Raw genomic sequence first — 19,758 nt, 5'->3', positions numbered from 1 at the left:
GAGCAGTTTCAACATTCTGTTGGCTTAACCTATACTGTACTCTGGAGGTGAAATGGATCTTTTCTTGACCCATCCAGAATTTGGATTCTGAGCCAGCCAGGCTTTAATGCTAACTAGTTGCTTAATGTCTATTGACTGCTTAGATCAGAAAAGTTAAGCTGTCTATAAATTTTAAGGTTTTTATTTGCAGAGAAAGCCAAAGTATTTTAAGTATCTTCTTCACCTTATCTTAATTATTGAACATATTGAATACTATTCAGGCCAAATTAAAAGTCAGTTACCATTCTTTAAACAAAACAAAAAACTAAAAATTTTTAAAAATTCAACCACATGAAGCTTAGTTCTTCAGGTTATAACTTTCCATGGTCAATTTCATTGGCCAGAATTTGCATTTAACTAGATTTGCATTAGTATGCTTAACAGATGTCCTTGTTATAATATGAGGAATGAGCCTTATTAACCTTTTATCTAAATCCTGTAGCTGCATTAAAACTACACAAGATAGTCTTAGTTTTAGTGAAGTCTTGTTTTTAAATTAAATTGAGATATATTTGTCTTCTGGTCAAATTAATTAAGAAAGTGGAACTGTTATCCTCTTCTTAAATGAGTCCGGTAGCTCTTACCTAATTTGTCTGACTGCTTGGTTTATCATCGAAACTTCTGCCAAACTAGCTTACACTTTGGTTGGCTCTGGCCTAGGCTTTTGTAATATCTCCTTAACTGGCATCCCTGCTTCTAATTTCGTCCGTTCTCCACGTAGCAGACAGAGTCATCTTTAAAAAATATCCAAGATCGTGTTACCCATTTAATTCTCTGATGATTTCTACTTTCACCTAAAGACCATTAATTTTTTTTTTTTTTTTTTAACTTTTGGCTGCACGGTGAGACATGCAGGATCTTAGTTCCCCAACCGGGTATCAAACCCATGCCCCCTGCACTGGAGGTGCAGAGTCTTAACCCCTGGACCACCAGGGAAGTCCCAAGGCCATTAAACTTTTTAATGCAGTCCTGCAGAGTCCTTCACAATCTGGCCCTTGCTTTGTTCTTGTACTACTCTCTCCTTTACTTTGCTTTCTCTATAAGAGAGCCCTGACCCAGGCATTATCCCTACTTCCCTGCGTATTTGTTCACTTTTTTCTGTTGTTACTTGGGCTAGAAGGTAAGCTTTGTAAGGACAAGGGATTGGTTTTGTTTATTGCCATTTCCCCAGGCCTAGAGTAGGCCTGGCACAAAGTAGGCACTCAAATAGTTGTTGAAAGAATGAAAGAGTTCAAGCTAGTTTAGTTTATTTAGACTTTCCTTGTTTTCCAAACCACTCCTCTTAGTCATAAAAATGTGGTCATTTCTCCTTTCTTAAAATCTGGTCTGATGTGGTTATTGTTAGGATTTGAAGGGGTAGCATTCATCCAGTCTCTTATTCCATGTTCTTAGCTTTATTTTGTTGGGGAGATTCCTGTGTTCTGGCAATGAAGTAGACCAGTGACTTACAATGGCAATGCCATGTCTAGTTCATGTTTTGGCTGCCAGGAATTATAGTCCTTGCCAAAAGAGGTCAGCTTCTCCTTGAACCACCAGAGGCCATCTTGGAGGTTTAAAGGAGTTAGAGAAAGATTCTTTAGGTATAAGAGTCAAAGAGACTTCAGGAATAAGCTAGCATTTATTTTGGAGAAAAACTTTCTGTGATCTTTTTAAAGCCATATTGCTCTCCATTCTGGTCTTTGTTAGAATGATATTTGAAGATTAAACTGCTCCAGTTTCAATTATACTGTGTCTGGTGATAGGTAACGCAACGCAGTATGGTACCTACTATCACCTGGGTGATTGGCCATAGAAAGTCCATTCTACATAGCCTATTCTATTCATATAGAGAGTCTCTTCTACATCATCCTTACATATGTACTGAGACCTGTTCTCTGCTGTCTTTTCTGCTCTGCCGGCACCAGTTGGGCACTAGTGTTGACGTAGTTTGAAGGAGAGGGATAGACTATAGCATTTGTCCTTCTGCAGCCCACATTGTCTGCATATGGTTGATGAAATTTTCCTTTGGAACAATGCTCAGCTATTTCCCCAAATGCTAAAATTTTCCAGTTAAAAATACAACTTCATAGCTACTCTCCTCCTCCCTGTGTATTGATTACAATAAATTAGGAAGAGCCAACAAGCCTTCTTAATAAAGAAGCACATAAAAATGAGGAGTAGGTCCCTTTGCTACTTGAAGCATGCGGTGTTTGTTATCAAGAAAAATAGCCAATATGGCTGGTAGGGTGGCAATTGGAACCAGGGAATATTACTTCCGCTTCATGAATATTAAGAATTTACTGTCATTTAGAACTAGATGTTCAAAAGATGTGATGAAAAGACAAATTTTTAGCCGGGATAAATCTAGATAATTTGTTCTATAGTGATGAATTATGCTTCCCATGGATGGATGACCTACTTAGAAGCATGGGGTTTCAGACAGAACTGTAGCATGTTGTGTTGAACTGAATCAGAAGGCCTTCTGTCCTTGGGGATAATTGTGGCCATGCTTTTAATTCTTATAGATCACTTAAATATTTCTCAGGCAAAACAGAGGAAATAGAGACCATCAGATGTCTGGCTAACAAAGGATAATTTTTTGTCCTCCATATTAATATTTACATTAAAATGTTTACATTATATATAATTATTAAATTATATTTATCATAAAATTGTACTATATAAAGTATTTATAGTATATATTATATTAAATATAAAATTTAATTGGTGCAATAATTAGAGAAGAGCTTGGGATTTTGTTCCTTTATGGAAATACTTTTTATTTTCTGGAGTAGTTAAAAATATGTAACATTTATACTCATCTGCCATTGTCATAAGGGATTTTTTTTTTTTTTGGCTGTGCCACACGGGTTTCAGGACCTTAGCTCCCTGACCAGGGATTGAACCTGGGCCCTCGGCAGTGAAAGCGTGGAGTCCTAACCACTGGACCGCCAGGGGATTCCCATAAGGAACCTTTTTGATTATAGGCTTATTTAAAGAGTTTTAAAATTTTAATATTCTAAAATTTTTTCCTTCAAGGCATTCATTTATTTTCTCACTTAAAATTAGCTTGAAAGTGGCCTATTTTAACTTTAATTTTAAACCTGCTGCTTCATTATTTCTTTGATAGTCTCACTCAAGGTTAGGTGGGTAGGCCTTAAGAGAAGCAAAAAAGCCCTAGTTTAGATTCACCAAAGCATTTTTTTTTTTTTTGGTTAAATGGTTTTTTTAAATTTATTTATTTATTTAGTTTATTTTTGGCTATGTTGGGTCTTCGCTGCTGCACTCAGGCTTTCTCTAGTTGCGGCAAGCGGGGGCTACTCTTCGTTGCGGTGCGTGGGCTTCTCACTGCAGTGGCTTCTCTTGTTGCAGAGCACGGGTTCTAGACGCGTGGACTTCAGTAGTTGTGGCACGCAGGCTCAGTAGTTGTGGCTCGCGAGCTCTAGAGCACAGGCTCAGTAGTTGTGGCACACAGGCTTAGTTGCTCCGAGGCATGTGGGATCTTCCCAGACCAGGGCTCGAACCTGTGTCCCCTGCATTGGCAGGTGGATTCGTAACCACTGCGCCACCAGGGAAGTCCTTTGACTTGTATTTTTAGTCACCCTTTCTTTTAGTCATTTAGAAAAGGAATGTGACTTTCCTTAACTTTAACATTTTCCAGTTCTTTTATATTTAGACTTGACTTTTGAAAACTATAATTTTCTATTACGGTGGAGATTAACAGGCAGGTGGACTGTTTTCCTCTAGAATCACAAGAGGATTTAGTTAAGCATTTGAATATCTAGCAATAATAATTATATTATCAGAAAATGATGGGAATGAAAGTCAATTTTTAGAAAGAAGATTAAGAATTTAAGTTTGTGCATTAAAAAAATTGCTAGGTTAGAAAATGTAACAGGAAAGTATCTTTGCTCTTACTAACCCTTTAAATATGATACCCTAAAAAAGAAATGAGGTAAAGATATAAAGAAATAGACACTCTGCTCTTCTATTGGTGAGGATGTAAATTAGTTTATTCTTTTTTGGAGCTAATTTAACAATGTCTATTAAAACAAAAAAGGTCATGTGTGCTAACTTGAGTTCCACTTCTAGGAATTTATCCTGTAAAAATACTCATTGCAGCATTGTTTATAAAAGTGAAAACTTGTTCATTGTTAGGAAATTACGTTAATAAATTATGACATCATACAGTGGATTCTTTTTTTTTTTAGGAGTTTATTAATTAATTTATTTACTTTTGCTGTGTTGGGTCTTCGTTTCTGTGCGAGGGCTTTCTCTAGTTGTGGCAAGCAGGGGCCACTCTTCATTGCGGTGCGCGGGCCTCTCACTATCACGGCCTCTCTTGTTGCGGAGCACAGGCTCCAGATGCACAGGCTCAGTAGTTGTGGCTCACGGGCCTAGTTGCTCCGTGGCATGTGGGATCCTCCCAGACCAGGGCTCGAACCCATGTCCCCTGCATTAGCAGGCAGATTCTCAACCACTGCGCCACCAGGGAAACCTGTATACAGTGGATTCTTATACAGCTATCAAAAATAATGTAGGAAGCTTTTTAAATGTTAATATAAAGTGCACTATTGCTATTTTCAAAAATTGTAATAAACTACACAAGACAACATTAAACAGTTTAACCTTTTGTAAGTGTACAGTTCAGGGGCATTAAATGTGTTCGCAGTGTTGTATAACCATCACCACTTTCTACATCTAAAACTTTTTATTCATCCCCAATGAAAATGCTATATTTATTAAATAATGACCTTCCCTTTCCCCCTCCCAGGAGATTTAAAAATATTGACATGGAATACTGCCCAAATACATAATTAAGTGATAAAGGAAGATTGCAAAATAGTATAAATACTCTGATTCTACTGTGGTAAATTATTATTATGTTAAATATAAGTGTAGGAAAATCTGGGAGACTACATATGTTAAACAATGGGGGATACTATGGGAGATTTTTACTTTTATATATTTTGGTAATTTTTTGTTTTTAACAATGAATATGTGTAACTTTACTAAGCAGAAGAAAAAGATATAATTTAAGTATTGTACTAAAACATGCTAATTTGGATGACTCTGATTTTAGGTAACAAATAACAGGCTTTCCTGTGTGGTTGCTAAATTTGAGGTTATGTAGAATCTAAATACTTTATTAAAGTAATTCTTTCTTCTTTTCACAGCTAGAGTTGGGAAGACATCACTGATTATGTCTCTGGTCAGTGAAGAATTCCCAGAAGAGGTAAACATTTTGATTTCTTAACTATATTTAAAATTTTTTAAATTTTATCAAAATTGAGTTAAATAGAATACATTTTTGCATGTGGTTTCTTTCTGATAGTTAATGACTTTTAGAAAGGCTTGTGGTAGTTTTTACAAGACATCTCTGAAATATAGTGTAGGAGAAAGAGTCAAACTAGTTCTGAGTTCACTAAGTAAGGCCTTTATGTTTCTTACTTCTGATCTTGGCTAGGACATTTGTCATCTCTGTGCCTTAGTTGTCTCATCTGTAAAATGGTAGCTGAAAGGGATGTTAGAGATATCTAAGCTGTATCATCCTCTCAATGTTTTTCATAAGCCCAAAATATAGAACAGATGGAGTATTCCTTTAGTTGAAGTAAGGGTAAAAGGCCTGGCTCCCCGCCTGCCTTCCATCTGACACTCCCCGGTCTTTGAGGCATTAGAACCACTAGGATAGGATTCTTTTTTTTTTTTTTTTTTTGCTATACGCGGGCCTCTCACTGTTGTGGCCTCTCCCATTGTGGAGCGCAAGCTCAGCGGCCATGGCTCACGGGCCGAGCTGCTCCGCGGCATGTGGGATCATCCCGGACCGGGGCACAAATCCGTGTCCCCTGCATCGGCAGGCGGACTCTCAACCACTGCGCCACCAGGGAAGCCCTGAACCACTAGGATTCTGACACACATATTTGAAAACCTCAAATATTAACCACCTGCATCATTTTACAAATAAAAAATCTAATTCATTCCACCTTTGCCTACCTCAAAGGATTGTTATGGATCTCAAATGAGATAAGCTTAGTAATAATAGAGTGCCGCCAAAAGTTAGGTGGTTTTGTTATTGCTGGCAATGTATTTATTTATTACATTTTGGAAGTTCCAGTATGGGGGGACTGTTGGTTAAGGCCTTATGTAAAGTTAAGATGTTGTTATGAGGAATGGGATCAATGCAAAAGGGATGAAAATTATTTCTTTTTATTTTCTTTCTTCACATAGTAAGTATTATTAGTGCCACGGTTTGCATTTATCATTTCTTGTTTAATTAGGAATATCTGTGCAATTTTGCTGTTTAGAGAGGAATTTGATGTATTACGTGGTAGTTATTTCAAAAATTACAACTGCCATGTGACCACTCATTGTTTCGCTTTTTTTTTTTTTAATTTATTTTTATTTTTGGCTGCCTTGGGTCTTTGTTGCTGCGTGCGGACTTTCTCTAGTTGTGGCGAGCAGGGGCTACTCTTCATTGCGGTTCGCGGGCTTCTCATTGGGTGGCTTCTCTTGTTTCAGAGCGTGGGCTCTAGGCGCGCGGGCTTCAGTAGTTGTGGCACTCGGGCTCAGTAGTTGTGGCTCACAGGCTCTAGAGCGTAGGCTCAGTAGTTACGGCTCACGGGCTTAGTTGCTCCGCAGCACGTGGGATCTTCCCGGACCAGGGGTCAAACCCATGTCCCCTACACTGGCAGGCGGATTCTTAACCACTGCGCCGTCAGGGAAGTCCCACTCATTGTTTCTTTTGCTTTTTTTTCTCTTAAATAAGGTAGTTCAATAAATCATAGCTTAATTTGTAAAATGGAGTGTATTTTCATATGTGGTGTGTGGAATCAGTAACGTTAATTAGGATCACTCAGGTTATAATACCTAAAAGTTTTCTGTGATAGTTTAATTTAGTTTAGAATTGTCATTTTATTTTATTTATTTTTTAATTTAATTGTTTTATAAGTTTATTTATTTATATTTTTGGCTGTGTTAGGTCTCCGTTGCTGCGCGCAGGCTTTTCTCTAGTTGCGGCCAATGGGGCTACTCTTTGTTGTGATGCACGGGCTTCTCATTGTGGTGGCTTCTCTTGTTGTGGAGCACGGGCTCTAGGCACGTGGGCTTCAGCATTCGTGGCACGCAGGCTCAGTAGTTGTGGCTCACGGGTTCTAGAGCTCAGGCTCAGTAGTTGTGGCGCACGGGCTAAGTTGTTCCGTGGCATGTGGGATCTTCCTAGACCAGGGATTGAACCCGTGTCCCCTGCATTGGCAGGTGGATTCTAAACCACTGTGCCACCAAGGAAGTCCAGAATTGGCATTTTAGCATAGTCCTTTTGGGTGTGGATAAGGAGTTTTTCTAAGTAATAGGGTCATTAAGCATAAGGCCTGTGTAGCCAGTTATCTTCTAGAAGAAATGAATTTTGATAATTTATTAATTTATTTGAGGATTGTTTTAGATTAACATAGGTCTTCATTTGCAGAGTATCTTAAGCCTTCAACAAAATAGAATGAAAACTACATTTTAAAAATCTAATTTTGAAACACCAAATTAATTTAGGAGCTGAAGTATCCTTAATATGTCCTGTTCCCGCACGGGTATAAATGTGCATGTTTTTTTTTTAAAAAAGTGTTTTATCATATAGTTTTCATATATATTTGCATCTGTGGTAAAGCATAAAAATAAGCATTTAAAAATACAATAAATACTTGTAAAGATAAGTATTGGCAAAAGGGGCTAATATATGGATAAATTTATATAATCTGTTAACAAGTTTGATTGATAATATTCAAAGGTTTTTCCTTTTTTATATTTGTTTGCAAATGAAGGTTCCTCCTCGGGCAGAAGAAATCACCATTCCAGCTGATGTCACCCCTGAGAGAGTTCCAACGCACATTGTAGATTACTCAGGTAGTGAATGTCCTCTTGTAGGTGAATCTGTAGAGTTAATGTAATAGTCCTTAACAAGGTACTTACCTGAGCTTTAACAAATGTTCTAGGAGGGGTGTTCCTTTTCTCTAGCAGTAAATGATCATTTACTATTTTTGTCTTACCCCACACCCCACGAAAAGCAGTTCTCTGTCCCTAATTTACTAAGTTGGGTTCTGTAATAATGAAAAAGAAGGAGGGATGGCAAATGACCAGACAAATGATACCCTCCTTGAATTTGCATGTTTGCAAAGAGAAGTTCTGTGTTAATTTTGTTATCAGACATTCAGGCATGCTCTGATGATGTAGAAAGAGTTCTAATTTGAAAATATTTTGAGTTCTAAATTTGTTCTTTAATTTGTCAGACTTTGTCCTAAAAAAAAAAAAAGCTAAAGCAGTTATCATCTTGCTTACAATATATGATAATGGAAGCACATCTATATTGCTTTTAATAATGTAAAGTTTTTCTACACACTACTACTTTACTTTTTAGTCACTAAATTATTTTACTTTGTTCTGGGGCTTCTTTTGGAAAGAAAGGGAAGTTGTAACAGGTGTACCACTCTGATGAGGGATGTTGATACTGGGGGAAGCTGTATATGAAGGTAGGAGGTATATGGGAAATCTCTGTACCTTCCACTCAGTTTTGCTGTGAACCGAAAACTGCTCTAAAAAATGAAATCTATTTTTAAAGATGGGTATAACTACATTAGTAATACTTTGTTTTGCTGAGCTGGTATTCCATATATTCCAAAAGTGAAATACTTCGCAGTCTGATACATATGACTGTTGAACACTTAAAATGTGTCTGATCTAAATTGAAATGTGCTCTAAGTATAAAATATAAGTGGATTTAAAAGACAGTATGAAAAAAGGAATGTACGATATCTCATTAATAATTTTTCTATTGATTACATATTGAAATTTTAATATTTTTGCTATTTTGGGTTAAATTAAAAAGTCATTTTACCTGTTCCTTTTTACTTTGTTTAAGGTGAGTACTAGAAAATTAAAAATTTCATGTATGGCTTGTATCATATTTCTCTTGGACAGCACTGTACTAGAAGCTGAGGGGAGTTGGATGTTTTCTGCTACAATCAGTCTCATAACTAGCTTTATTTACAGAATTATTCTTTTTCAATATGTGTAGCCACATATTTAGATTCACTTTAGTATTAGAATTGAGGCCTTAACCCATTGATTACTCAACATTGGAGAAGATATTTAAAATATGGCCAATTTTTTAGCATAAACTGAAATATCATGTACTTATTTGTGATATTAGTTTGTATGTCAGAAATGACATGCATTTTGGGGGGAAACAGTTAACGTAAAGTGATCTAAATTAATATGTCAATAATTACTTTGGTCTTCATTTGTTTACTTCTCCATTCTAGCTATATATTGCACCTATCCCCTGCACCTGTGGGATTATAGGCATATCCACCCATTGAGACCAGTTCTAGCCAGAGATATGGGCCAGTGAGGGAATTTTTTTCTTTTTTTAATATTTATTTATTTTGGCTGTGCCGGGTCTTAGTTGTGGCACTCGGGATCTTAGTTGTGGCACTTGGGATCTTTTAGTTGAGGCATGAGGGCTTCTTAGTTGCGGCACGTGAACTCTTAGTTGGGGCATGCATGTGGGATCTATTTCCCCAACCAGGGATTGAACCTGGGCCCCCTGCATTGGGAGTGCTGAGTCCTACTCAGTGGACCACCAGGGAAGTCCCCAGGGAGTTCTTGACTCATTATCATGCTCCAGTTTTGCTTCTGAGGCCTGGTTAAGATTACTTCTATCTGCTGTCTAGATCTTAAGCTTATATTGCCCAGATTCTCACCTGGCATTTTGACCCTGTGTGTATAGACTCTTTGTCTGGGCTTCTGACTCTAGCTTGGGTTTCTGATCTCTTTTCCCAGTCCCTTCTCAACTCTGGATCAGATGCCGGCCCAGATTTATCACACAATGCCTTCTGCTCTTCCTTGCCTGAGTTATCTTCATGTAGACTTGTCTCTCAGTGCCAGCCATCTTCCTTATCATAGTTCAACTCTGCTTTCTTTGGCTTGCCCTTGTCTTTGCCACTTGTCTGGCACTACACCATGTAAATGACATGAGGGGTGAGGGATGTTTTGAGGGATGTTAGGTGGGTGTCATCTGGATTTTAGCTTGGCCATTTGTTTTTATGAAAGTGTTTAAAATATGAAAAGAAATTTTTGTCTTTGTCATTTGTAGAAGCAGAACAGAGTGATGAACAACTTCATCAAGAAATATCACAGGTAAGTTAAAAAAAAATAGTTCTAGGTTTTCTTGTGGGAAAACAGTGATGATTCTGTTTCTACCGTTTCATTCTCTCACTTACCAAGAGGGCTTTTTCAGTTCTTTATTGTTACTGCTGACTTTGAGAATGTATTTTTGCTGTAAATACTTTGGAACCTTTTCCTCTTAGAGGCATGCTAAGTTTTTTAGTTTTCTGATTTTGTTCTTTCTTTGGCCCAAATATATTAGCTAGTTGGTTATTAAATGCTACTTTTGTGTTATTTTAAAATGACATCAATTTGTTAATTTTTCTTGTAGGCTAATGTTATCTGCATAGTTTATGCTGTTAACAACAAGCATTCTATTGATAAGGTATGAATGTATGACATTTTTTCACTATATTTTGTTAAATTTCAGTGGGGGCACTTTTAAAATTGATCCTCAATTTAGAATTTTAGGGGTCAAGGGTAGAGTATTTTTCAGAGAAGATCCTCATCATGGCTTAGTTCTTGTTAATTTTCATTTTAGGTAACAAGTCGATGGATTCCTCTCATAAATGAAAGAACAGACAAAGACAGCAGGTAGTTTTTTTTCTCTCAAACTTCGTATATTGAAAAATTTCAAACTTAGAGGAAAGTTGCAAGAAATAGTACAATGAACATCTGTAAACTATTCACTTAGATCCACTAGTTAACAGTTTGCCATATGTGCTTTATCTATAGGTCTGTCTGTTTACACACTCACACCTTTTTTGGGAGGAATTATTCGAGGCAGCGCATATATTTGAGAGCAAAGCAGAAAATAGAGCTCTGGTACTATAATGTGCCCTCTCTCTTGAGATGCCCTTTTGAGGATTGGCAATACCCTAAGTCATTGATTGCTCACCATGTGGTATATGTAAGAGCACAGGACTTGGAGGAAAATGAGTGACCTTGGAAATCTGGCTTGTCCTCTTATGAGCTTTAAAACTTCATTGAACCTTAGTTTCCTCATCTGTAAGTGGGTAATACTTCTCTTGGCTACATGTGGTTATTTTGAGAATCCAGTGAAATATAATGCATGTATAAGTGCTTTATAAGTTCTCTAAAAATCTTTATAGAGATCTTCATTTAGAAATTCATGCAGGGAGATTTCTTTGAAATTCTTTGGAAGATATATGTATGATAGGGAAAAAGCAAATTCTGTTTTTTTTCTGAGCAGATTGGTGGTCCTAGGTATAAATGTTTTGAGCTTTAAATGGAAACAAAACATTCTCGTGGTATTGTTTAAATGAACATGTTATTTGTGAAGCATTTGAGTCTTTTTCAAAAAAATTTTATTGAGATATAATTGACATAACATTATATTGGTTTCAGGTGTATAATGTCATGATTCAGTATTTGTGTATGTTGTGAAATGGTCACCACAATAAGTCTAGTTGCTATCTGTCATCGTACAGTTAACTTTTAGTATTTACTCTCTTGGCTACTTTCAAGTATGCTCCACAATATTATTGACTATAGTCACCATGCTGTGCTTTACATCCCTGTGGCTTATTCATCTTATAACTGAAAGTTTGTACCTCTTGACCCCCTTCACCTGTTTCACCGACTCCCACCTCCCACCCACTTATCTGGCAAGCACTATTCTGTTCTCTGTATCTATGATTTTGGTTTTTTTTTTAGATTCCATGTATAAGTGAAATCATACAGTGTTTGTTTTTCTCTGTCTGACTTAACTGTGCTTAGCCTAATTCCCTCAAGGTCCATCCATGTTGTTGAAAACGGCAAGATTCCATTCTTTTTTATTGTTGAATAATATTCCATTGTGTATATATTCACCACATCTTATTTATCTATTTATCCATTGATGGACACCTAGGTTGTTTCCATATCTTAGCTATTGTAAATAGTGCTGTAAATGAACATGGGAGTACATATATCTTTTCAAATTAGTGTTTTTGTTTTCTTTGGATAAATACCCAGAAATGGAATTGATGGATTGTGTGGTAGTTCTATTTTTAATTTTTTGATTAACCTTCATAGTGTTTTCCATAGTGATTGCACCAATTTACATTCCTACCAACAGTGCACAGAGGTATATGAGGGTTCCGCTTTCTCCACATCCTCACCAACACTTCTTATTTCTTATCTTTTTGATAATAGCCATTCTACCAGGTATGAGGTGATATGTCATTGTAGTTTTGATTTGCATTTCCCTGATGATTAGTGATGTTGAGCATCTTTTCAGGTGCCTGTTGGCCAGCTGTATGACGTTTTTTTGGAAAAATCTATTCAGATCCTCTGCCCGTTTTTAAATCGGAGTTTTGGGGTTTTTTTTTTTGCTGTTGAGTTTTATGAGTTATTTGTATAATTTGGATATTAACTTCTTATCTGATATATGATTTGCAAATAATTTTCCCCCATTCAGTAGGTTGTCTTTTAATTTTGTAGATGATTTCCTTTGCTGTGTAGAAATAGAAATTTTTAGTTTGATATAGTCCCACTTGTTTATTTTTGCTCTTGTTGCCAGATCCAAAAATTCATCACCAAGACCAATGTCAAGTAACTTAGGCCTATATTTTCTTCTCAAAGTTTTATGGTTTCAGGTCTTACATTCAAGTCTTTGATCAAAATGGTCTTACATCCATTTTGAGTTAGTTTTTGTGTATGATGTAAGATAGTGGTCTAGTTTCATTCTTTTGCATGGGGCTGTCCACTTTTCCCAATACCATTTGTGGAAGAGACCATCCTTTCCCTATTATATATTCCTGCCTCCTTTGTCATAAATTAATTGACCATATTGTTTGGGTTCCAGTGATCTATGTATTTGTTTTAATGCGAATACCATACTGTTTTGATTACTATAGCTTTGTTATGTAGTTTGAAATCAGGGCGCATGGTGCCTACAGATTTTTTGTTCTTTTTCAAAATTGCTTTGGCTAGTCAGGGTCTTTTGTAGTTCCATCCAATAGGATTATTTGCTGTATTTCTGTGAAAAATGTCATTGGAATTTTGATACGGATTGCATTGAATCTGTATATTGCTTTGGGTAATATGGACATTTTAACAATATTAAATCTTCCAATCCATGAGCACAGGATATTTTTCTGTTTCTTTGTGTCTTCTTCAGTTTCTTTCATCAATAACATACAGTTTTCAGTGTACAAGTCTTTCACCTCCTTGGTTAAATTTATTCCTAGGTATTTCATTCTTTTTGATGCAGTTGTAAATGGGATTGTTTTCCTAATTTCTCTTTCTCATAGTTTGTTGTTAGTGTATAGAAATGCAACCAAATTTTGTGTATTGATTTGGTACCCCACCACTTTACTGAATTTGTCTGTTAGTTCTAACAGTTTTTTGGTGAAGTCTTTAGGGTTTTCTATATATAAAATCATGTCCTCTGCAAATAGTGACAGTTTTAGGTGCCTTTTATTTCTTTTTCTTGCCTAATTTTTCTGGCAAGTACTTCCAATATTTTGTTGAAAAAAAGTGGGGAGAGTGGGCATTCTTGTCTTGTTCTTTGAGTCTTTTTGAATGTTAGGAAAACCAGACTAATATCTATATATTATACACATCTGGCCCTTTACTTCATTTTTTAGATTTCTTTTTTAGTGGGGCATTTTCATGCCTTGAAACTCTAAAGATCTGTTTCTAAACAGATGAACATGGTGACTCACCCTCTCACGTATTTACTTTGTGACTGAGATGGCATTGAATGTGCTACATCTTGCATCTCTGACGGCTTCTCTTTTTTTTTTTTTTTTTTTTTTTGCGGTACGCGGGCCTCTCACTGTTGTGGCCTCTCCCGTCGTGGAGCACAGGCTCCGGACGTGCAGGCTCAGAGGCCATGGCTCACGGGTCCAGCCACTCTGCGGCATGTGGGATCTTCCCGGACCGGGGCACGAACCCATGTCCCCTACATTGGCAGGTGGACTCTCAACCACTGCACCACCAGGGAAGCCCTGATGGCTTCTCTTTATCATTGTTTTATCATTAGCATTGTTTTAAAGTCACTTTATAGTGACTTACTGACAAAGCTGAAAGGAGCTCTCTAGAGCTATACTGTCCAAGGCAGTAGCTTCTAGTCAGTTGTGGCAATTTAACTAAAATGAAATAAAATGAAAAATTCAGTTTCTTGGACACAGCCACATTTCAAGTGCTTGATAGCCACTTGTGGCTAGAGGTTACAGGAATGGACAGTACAGATAAAGATCATTTCTGTCATCCCAGAAGGTTGTATTGGACAGGAATGCCTTGGAGGAAACAATGCCTGTATGCTCCTGACACTTGTTTTTTCTTGCTGATTACTTGAACTGTTTCCAGGAGGGACTCTTCAGAGGAGTCAGTTTTGCCAGGATCTATCAAACACTAGCTTGAACAACTGAATTTTTAAAATGGGCTCTACTATGATAGCTTCCTAAACTGCTCTTTAGAAACTAGCTGGCTAGTCTTGTGGCCCTTTTAGTATGCCATCTGAAAGTGGCTTTCAATATTTGGAGATCTAATTGTGCTTTCTCAGGTGTGGCTATACTTTTACCCCTCCCTGAATCATGTGAGCATATTTATTTCTCTTGTGGTTGATTTGTTCCAAGGTGATCTATTTCTTTAGTGTATGGACTTCACATTTTCCCAATACCTTCTTTCCTGGGCCTCATACCTTAAGTTTATATTTGTTACACATATGTTCTTACTTAGGACTTCCTTGTTCCATTATCACAGTGCTCCTTAGTCAGATGTGCCCATCACTGTCGCCTGAAGTACTTTAAAACAATATAGATGCCTTTGTTCCACCTTTGAGTTTTAGAATCAGTAGGTTTGGAGGAGGGCTTGGACATGTGTATTTTTTTTTAAGATCCATAAATTATTCTGAGCCACCTTTGATTGTAAAGCAGCACATTTTTGGAAACCTTCTGGTTCTATTAACAATCTATATTTGGGTTATGAAGTGGGCCAGTCCTTTTATACATAATAACCACACTAGGTGGTTAAATAAATGCTTACAAGTATTTCTTTTGCAATCTGGAGTTCCAGCAAGATGATTTGCTTTCCCTTTAAGCTCTCTTGTGGGATGTACAAATAATTGTTCTCCACTGGGTTAGTACTCCTTGGTAATCCCCATTCAGATTTCTGATAGGCCTGTCAGATTTAATTTGTTTAAAACAAAATCCTTAATTCCCTGCCTACTCCCCACTGCCCCCCCCACCCAGATTTCTCAGTCTTTTCTGTCTCAGAAGCTCTACTCATTTTGTCCAGCCAAAAAATCTGTTTACTTTTCTTGATTTCTGTTTTCCTTCAATCTCCATATCTAATCTACCCATTGCTCCTGTTTGTTCTACTTCTAAAATATACCTCAAATCTGAATATTTCCTCTTCACCTTCACTGCCCTAATCCAAGATATCACATAAAAAACTTTTTTATTATTGAAAAAAAATCACACATATACAAAAGTAGAGAGAATAGTATAATGAATCCCTCTGTATCAGTCATCCAGCTTCAGTAATTAACAACTCATGGCCAGTGTTGTTTCATTTATTACCCCTCCCCTTGGGATCATTTTGAACAAATCAGACATCATATTGTACTGTAAATATTTCAGTATGTATCTCTCAAAGATAACAAATGACTGCATTTTAAAATATCATTTGGATCATATCATTCACCTACTTATAACCCTTCTGTGGCTTCCCTTTTTACACTTAAAATAAAACACACACTCTTCACTGCAGCTGTAATTCCTTTTGTGTCTGGCCTTTGCTCCTCTCTCCAACTCCATTTCATACCTCTTCCCCTTGGACCAGTACTCCAGCCACTCTGGCATTTTTCTGTTCTTTGGACTCATGGGAATGTTTTCTCTGTTTGGGGCTTTTGCACATGCTGTCCCTTCTTCCCAGCCAGCTCTTTCTTGGCTTTTCACATAACAGATTCCATTTCATCCTTCACTCCTTGGCTCAAATGCCACCTTGTCAGAGAGATTTTTCCCTGATTACCATGTAGAGTTAGCCCCCTCCCATTACTTTATCCCATATCCCCCTGTTTATTTCCTTCATTGCACTTACAGAATTGGAAAGTGTCTTGTTTGTTTATTTGCTTAGTGTCTATTTTCTGATTTTCACTATGAGAGTGAGCAGGGACCTTTTCTGTCTTGTGTCTGTAATGCTTAGAACAGTCCCTAGCTTATAATAGGAACTCAGTAAATATTTGTTGATTATGAACATGCTTTCCAGGGTGCTTGGGCTGACTAAGATAGAGGGTTCATATTGAGGAGATTAAGTAAATCTTATTAGTTAGACTAGGTTACAATGTACGTTAAAATATAAATCTAATGTCTTTTGCCTTCCTTATTATTACAATGTGCCCTGTTTATTTCAGGCTGCCTTTGATATTGGTTGGGAACAAATCTGATCTGGTGGAATACAGTAGTATGGAGACCATCCTTCCTATTATGAACCAGTACACAGAAATAGAAACCTGTGTGGAGGTATGCCTTATCGTTTGATTTTGAAATTTATGGTTGGTGAATTCTCACTAAATTGAGGTTCAGAATAGGAGGGAGGGAAGATGTGGGGTGGAATAAATTTGTTTGTGAAGTCATGTAAACCAAATAAAACAGAGAACTTGGAGATGGCCTCTGAGCTCTTTGTAGACAGTTGTATTGTGATATCTACTAAGAAAAATGCACTTTTTTCAGTTTCTTCAAGGAATGTTGATAGTTTAAAAAATATTTTTAGCTCTCATAATTGCTTTCAGAGTGAAAAATTTTAAACTTTCTTTTCAGTGTTCAGCAAAAAATCTGAAGAACATATCGGAGCTCTTCTATTATGCACAGAAAGCTGTTCTTCATCCTACAGGGCCCCTGTACTGCCCAGAGGAGAAAGAGGTAAACCCTCCATCCCACCAGGCTGTGTTAGTAGGGGCTGGAATGTGTAGGTAGTAACTCCGTTAGGATAACTGTTTTTAGTAACTCTGAAGTATTCATCTAAACAGCTAAAATTAAAATTTATTGCTTACTGTACTGTTATATTTTCTAGGTACTTTTCTTCAAAGACATTCATGTTAAATAGTCAATAATATTCCAGATGAAATATTATTTCAGGAAATGCCATTAAAACAAACAGAAGAATTGGCAATTGTAACAATAAAAAGTCCAAAGACTTAACTAATGGTCTACTTGCTTTGCTACAATTAAATCCACAAATCTGTGGGATGAATTGGGAGATTGGGATTGACATATATACACTAATATGTATAAAATAGATAACTAATAATAAAGTGCTGTGTAAAAAATAAATAAATAGGGCCTCCTGGTGGCGCAGTGGTTGAGAGTCCGCCTGCCAGTGCAGGGGACACGGGTTCGTGCCCCGGTCCGGGAAGATCCCACATACCGTGGAGCGGCTGGGCCCATGAGCCATAGCCACTGAGGCTGCATGTCCGGAGCCTGTGCTCCGCAACGGGAGAGGCCACAACAGTGAGAGGCCTGCATACCTCAAAAAAAAATAAATAAATAAATTTAAAAAATAGGGTTTCCCTGGTGGCTCAGTGGTTGAGAGTCCGCCTGCCGATGCAGGGGACGTGGGTTTGTGCCCCTGTCCGGGAGGATCCCACATGCCGCGGAGCTGCTGGGCCCGTGAGCTGTGGCCGCTGGGCCTGTGCATCAGGAATCTGTGCGCTGCGGCGGGAGGGGCCACAGCAGTGAGAGACCTGCGTACCGCAAAAAAAAATAAATAAAATTTAAAAATAAATAAATAAATAAAATAATATATTTTTTTAAAATCTACAAACTTAAAAACACATACAAGCAAAAAACTTGTGTAATTATTTGACATGGGTATATTATGTAATACAATTTGAATACTCCCTTTTGTTCCATAGCTTAGAAACACAGTAATTCCTTAATGAAATATTTAAAATTTAACAATATTTTACCATAGACTTTTAAAATTAATTTTTAAATTGAGATGTAACTCACATACCATAAAGTTCACCTTTTTGAAGTGTTCTCTTCAGTGATTTTTTTTTTTTTTTTTTTTTTTCTTTTTGCGGTATGCGGGCCTCTCACTGTTGTGGCCTCTCCCGTTGCGGAGCACAGGCTCCGGACGCGCAGGCCCAGCGGCCATGGCTCACGGGCCCAGCCGCTCCGCGGCATATGGGATCCTCCCAGACCGGGGCACGAACCCGTATCCCCTGCATCGGCAGGCGGACTCTCAACCACTGCGCCACCAGGGAGGCCCTCTTCAGTGATTTTTAATGTATTCAGAAAATTGTGTGTCCATCCTCACTGTCTGACTCCAGAGCGTTTCATCACCCGAAAGGAAACCTTGTACCCACTAGCAGTCACTCCCATTTCCCCCCTCCTTCCTTACCCCAGTTTTTGGCAACCAGTAATCTTCTTTCTGTCTCTATGGATTTGCCTATTCTGGACATTTCATATAAATGGAATCATACAATATGTGGTCTTTTGTGTCTGGCTTCTTTTATTTATTTATTTATTTATTTATTTATGAATTTTATTCTATTTATTTTTTATACAGCAGGTTATTATTAGTCATCCATTTTATACACATCAGTATGTACATGTCAATCACAATCTCCCAATTCATCCCACCCCCACCCCCACTTCCCCCCCTTGGTGTCCATATGTTTGTTGTCTACATCTGTGTCTCTATTTCTGCTCTGCAGACCAGTTCATCTGTACAATTTTTCTAGATTCCACATGTATGCATTAATATACGATATTTGTTTTTCTCTTTCTGACTTACTTCACTCTGTATGACAGTCTCTAGATCCATCCACGTCTCTGCAAATGACCCAATTTCATTTCTTTTTATGGCTGAGTAATATTCCATTGTATATATGTACCACATCTTCTGTATCCATTCGTCTGTCAGTGGGCATTTAGGTTGCTTCCATGACCTGGCTATTGTAAATAGTGCTGCAATGAACATTGGGGTGCACGTGTCTTTTTGAATTATGGTTTTCTCTGGGTATATGCCCAGTAGTGGGATTGCTGGGTCGTATGGTAATTCTATTTTTAGTTTTTTAAGGAACCTCCATACTGTTCTCCATAGTGGCTGTATCAGTTTACATTCCTACCAACAGTGCAAGAGGGTTCCCTTTTCTCCACACCCTCTCCAGCATTTGTTGTTTGTAGATTTTCTGATGCCCATTCTAACTGGTGTGAGGTAATACCTTATGGTAGTTTTAATTTGCACTTCTCTAATAATTAGTAATGTTGAGCAGCTTTTCATGTGCTTCTTGGCCATCTGTATGTCTTCTTTGGAGAAATGTCTATTTAGGACTTCTGTCCATTTTTGGATTGGGTTGGTTGTTTTGTTTTTTTAATATTGAGCTGCATGAGCTGTTTATATATTTTGGAGATTAATCTTTGTCAGCTGATTTGTTTGTAAATATTTTCTCCCATTCTGAGGGTTGTCTTTTTGTCTTGTTTGTAGTTTCCTTTGCTGTGCAAAAGCTTTTAATTTTCATTAGGTCCCATTTGTTTATTTTTGTTTTTATTTCCATTACTCTACGAGGTGGATCAAAAAAGATCTTGCTGTGATTTATGTCAAAGAGCCTTCTTCCTATGTTTTCCTCTAAGA

At 37.4% G+C, this 19,758-nt stretch overlaps 1 protein-coding gene across 12 annotated transcripts in view; it reads left to right on the top strand.

Annotated features, from left to right (window-relative positions):
• Positions 1 to 19,758, top strand: part of RHOT1 (ras homolog family member T1) — a 58,784-nt gene that overhangs the window by 3,536 nt on the left and 35,490 nt on the right. For all 12 annotated transcript variants that reach the window (XM_081219380.1, XM_081219381.1, XM_081219382.1 and 9 more), the window contains exons 2-8: positions 5,196 to 5,254; positions 7,827 to 7,908; positions 10,157 to 10,200; positions 10,499 to 10,552; positions 10,709 to 10,761; positions 16,532 to 16,640; positions 16,938 to 17,039. In XM_081219380.1, the coding sequence (XP_081075506.1) occupies positions 5,196 to 5,254; positions 7,827 to 7,908; positions 10,157 to 10,200; positions 10,499 to 10,552; positions 10,709 to 10,761; positions 16,532 to 16,640; positions 16,938 to 17,039 (503 nt within the window). The remainder of the gene's footprint in view (positions 1 to 5,195; positions 5,255 to 7,826; positions 7,909 to 10,156; positions 10,201 to 10,498; positions 10,553 to 10,708; positions 10,762 to 16,531; positions 16,641 to 16,937; positions 17,040 to 19,758) is intronic.

Source organism: Mesoplodon bidens, assembly GCF_964165515.1.
Source record: "Mesoplodon bidens genome assembly, chromosome: 19".
NCBI lineage: Eukaryota > Metazoa > Chordata > Mammalia > Artiodactyla > Ziphiidae > Mesoplodon > Mesoplodon bidens.
This window is presented reverse-complemented; position numbering and strand designations above follow the sequence as displayed.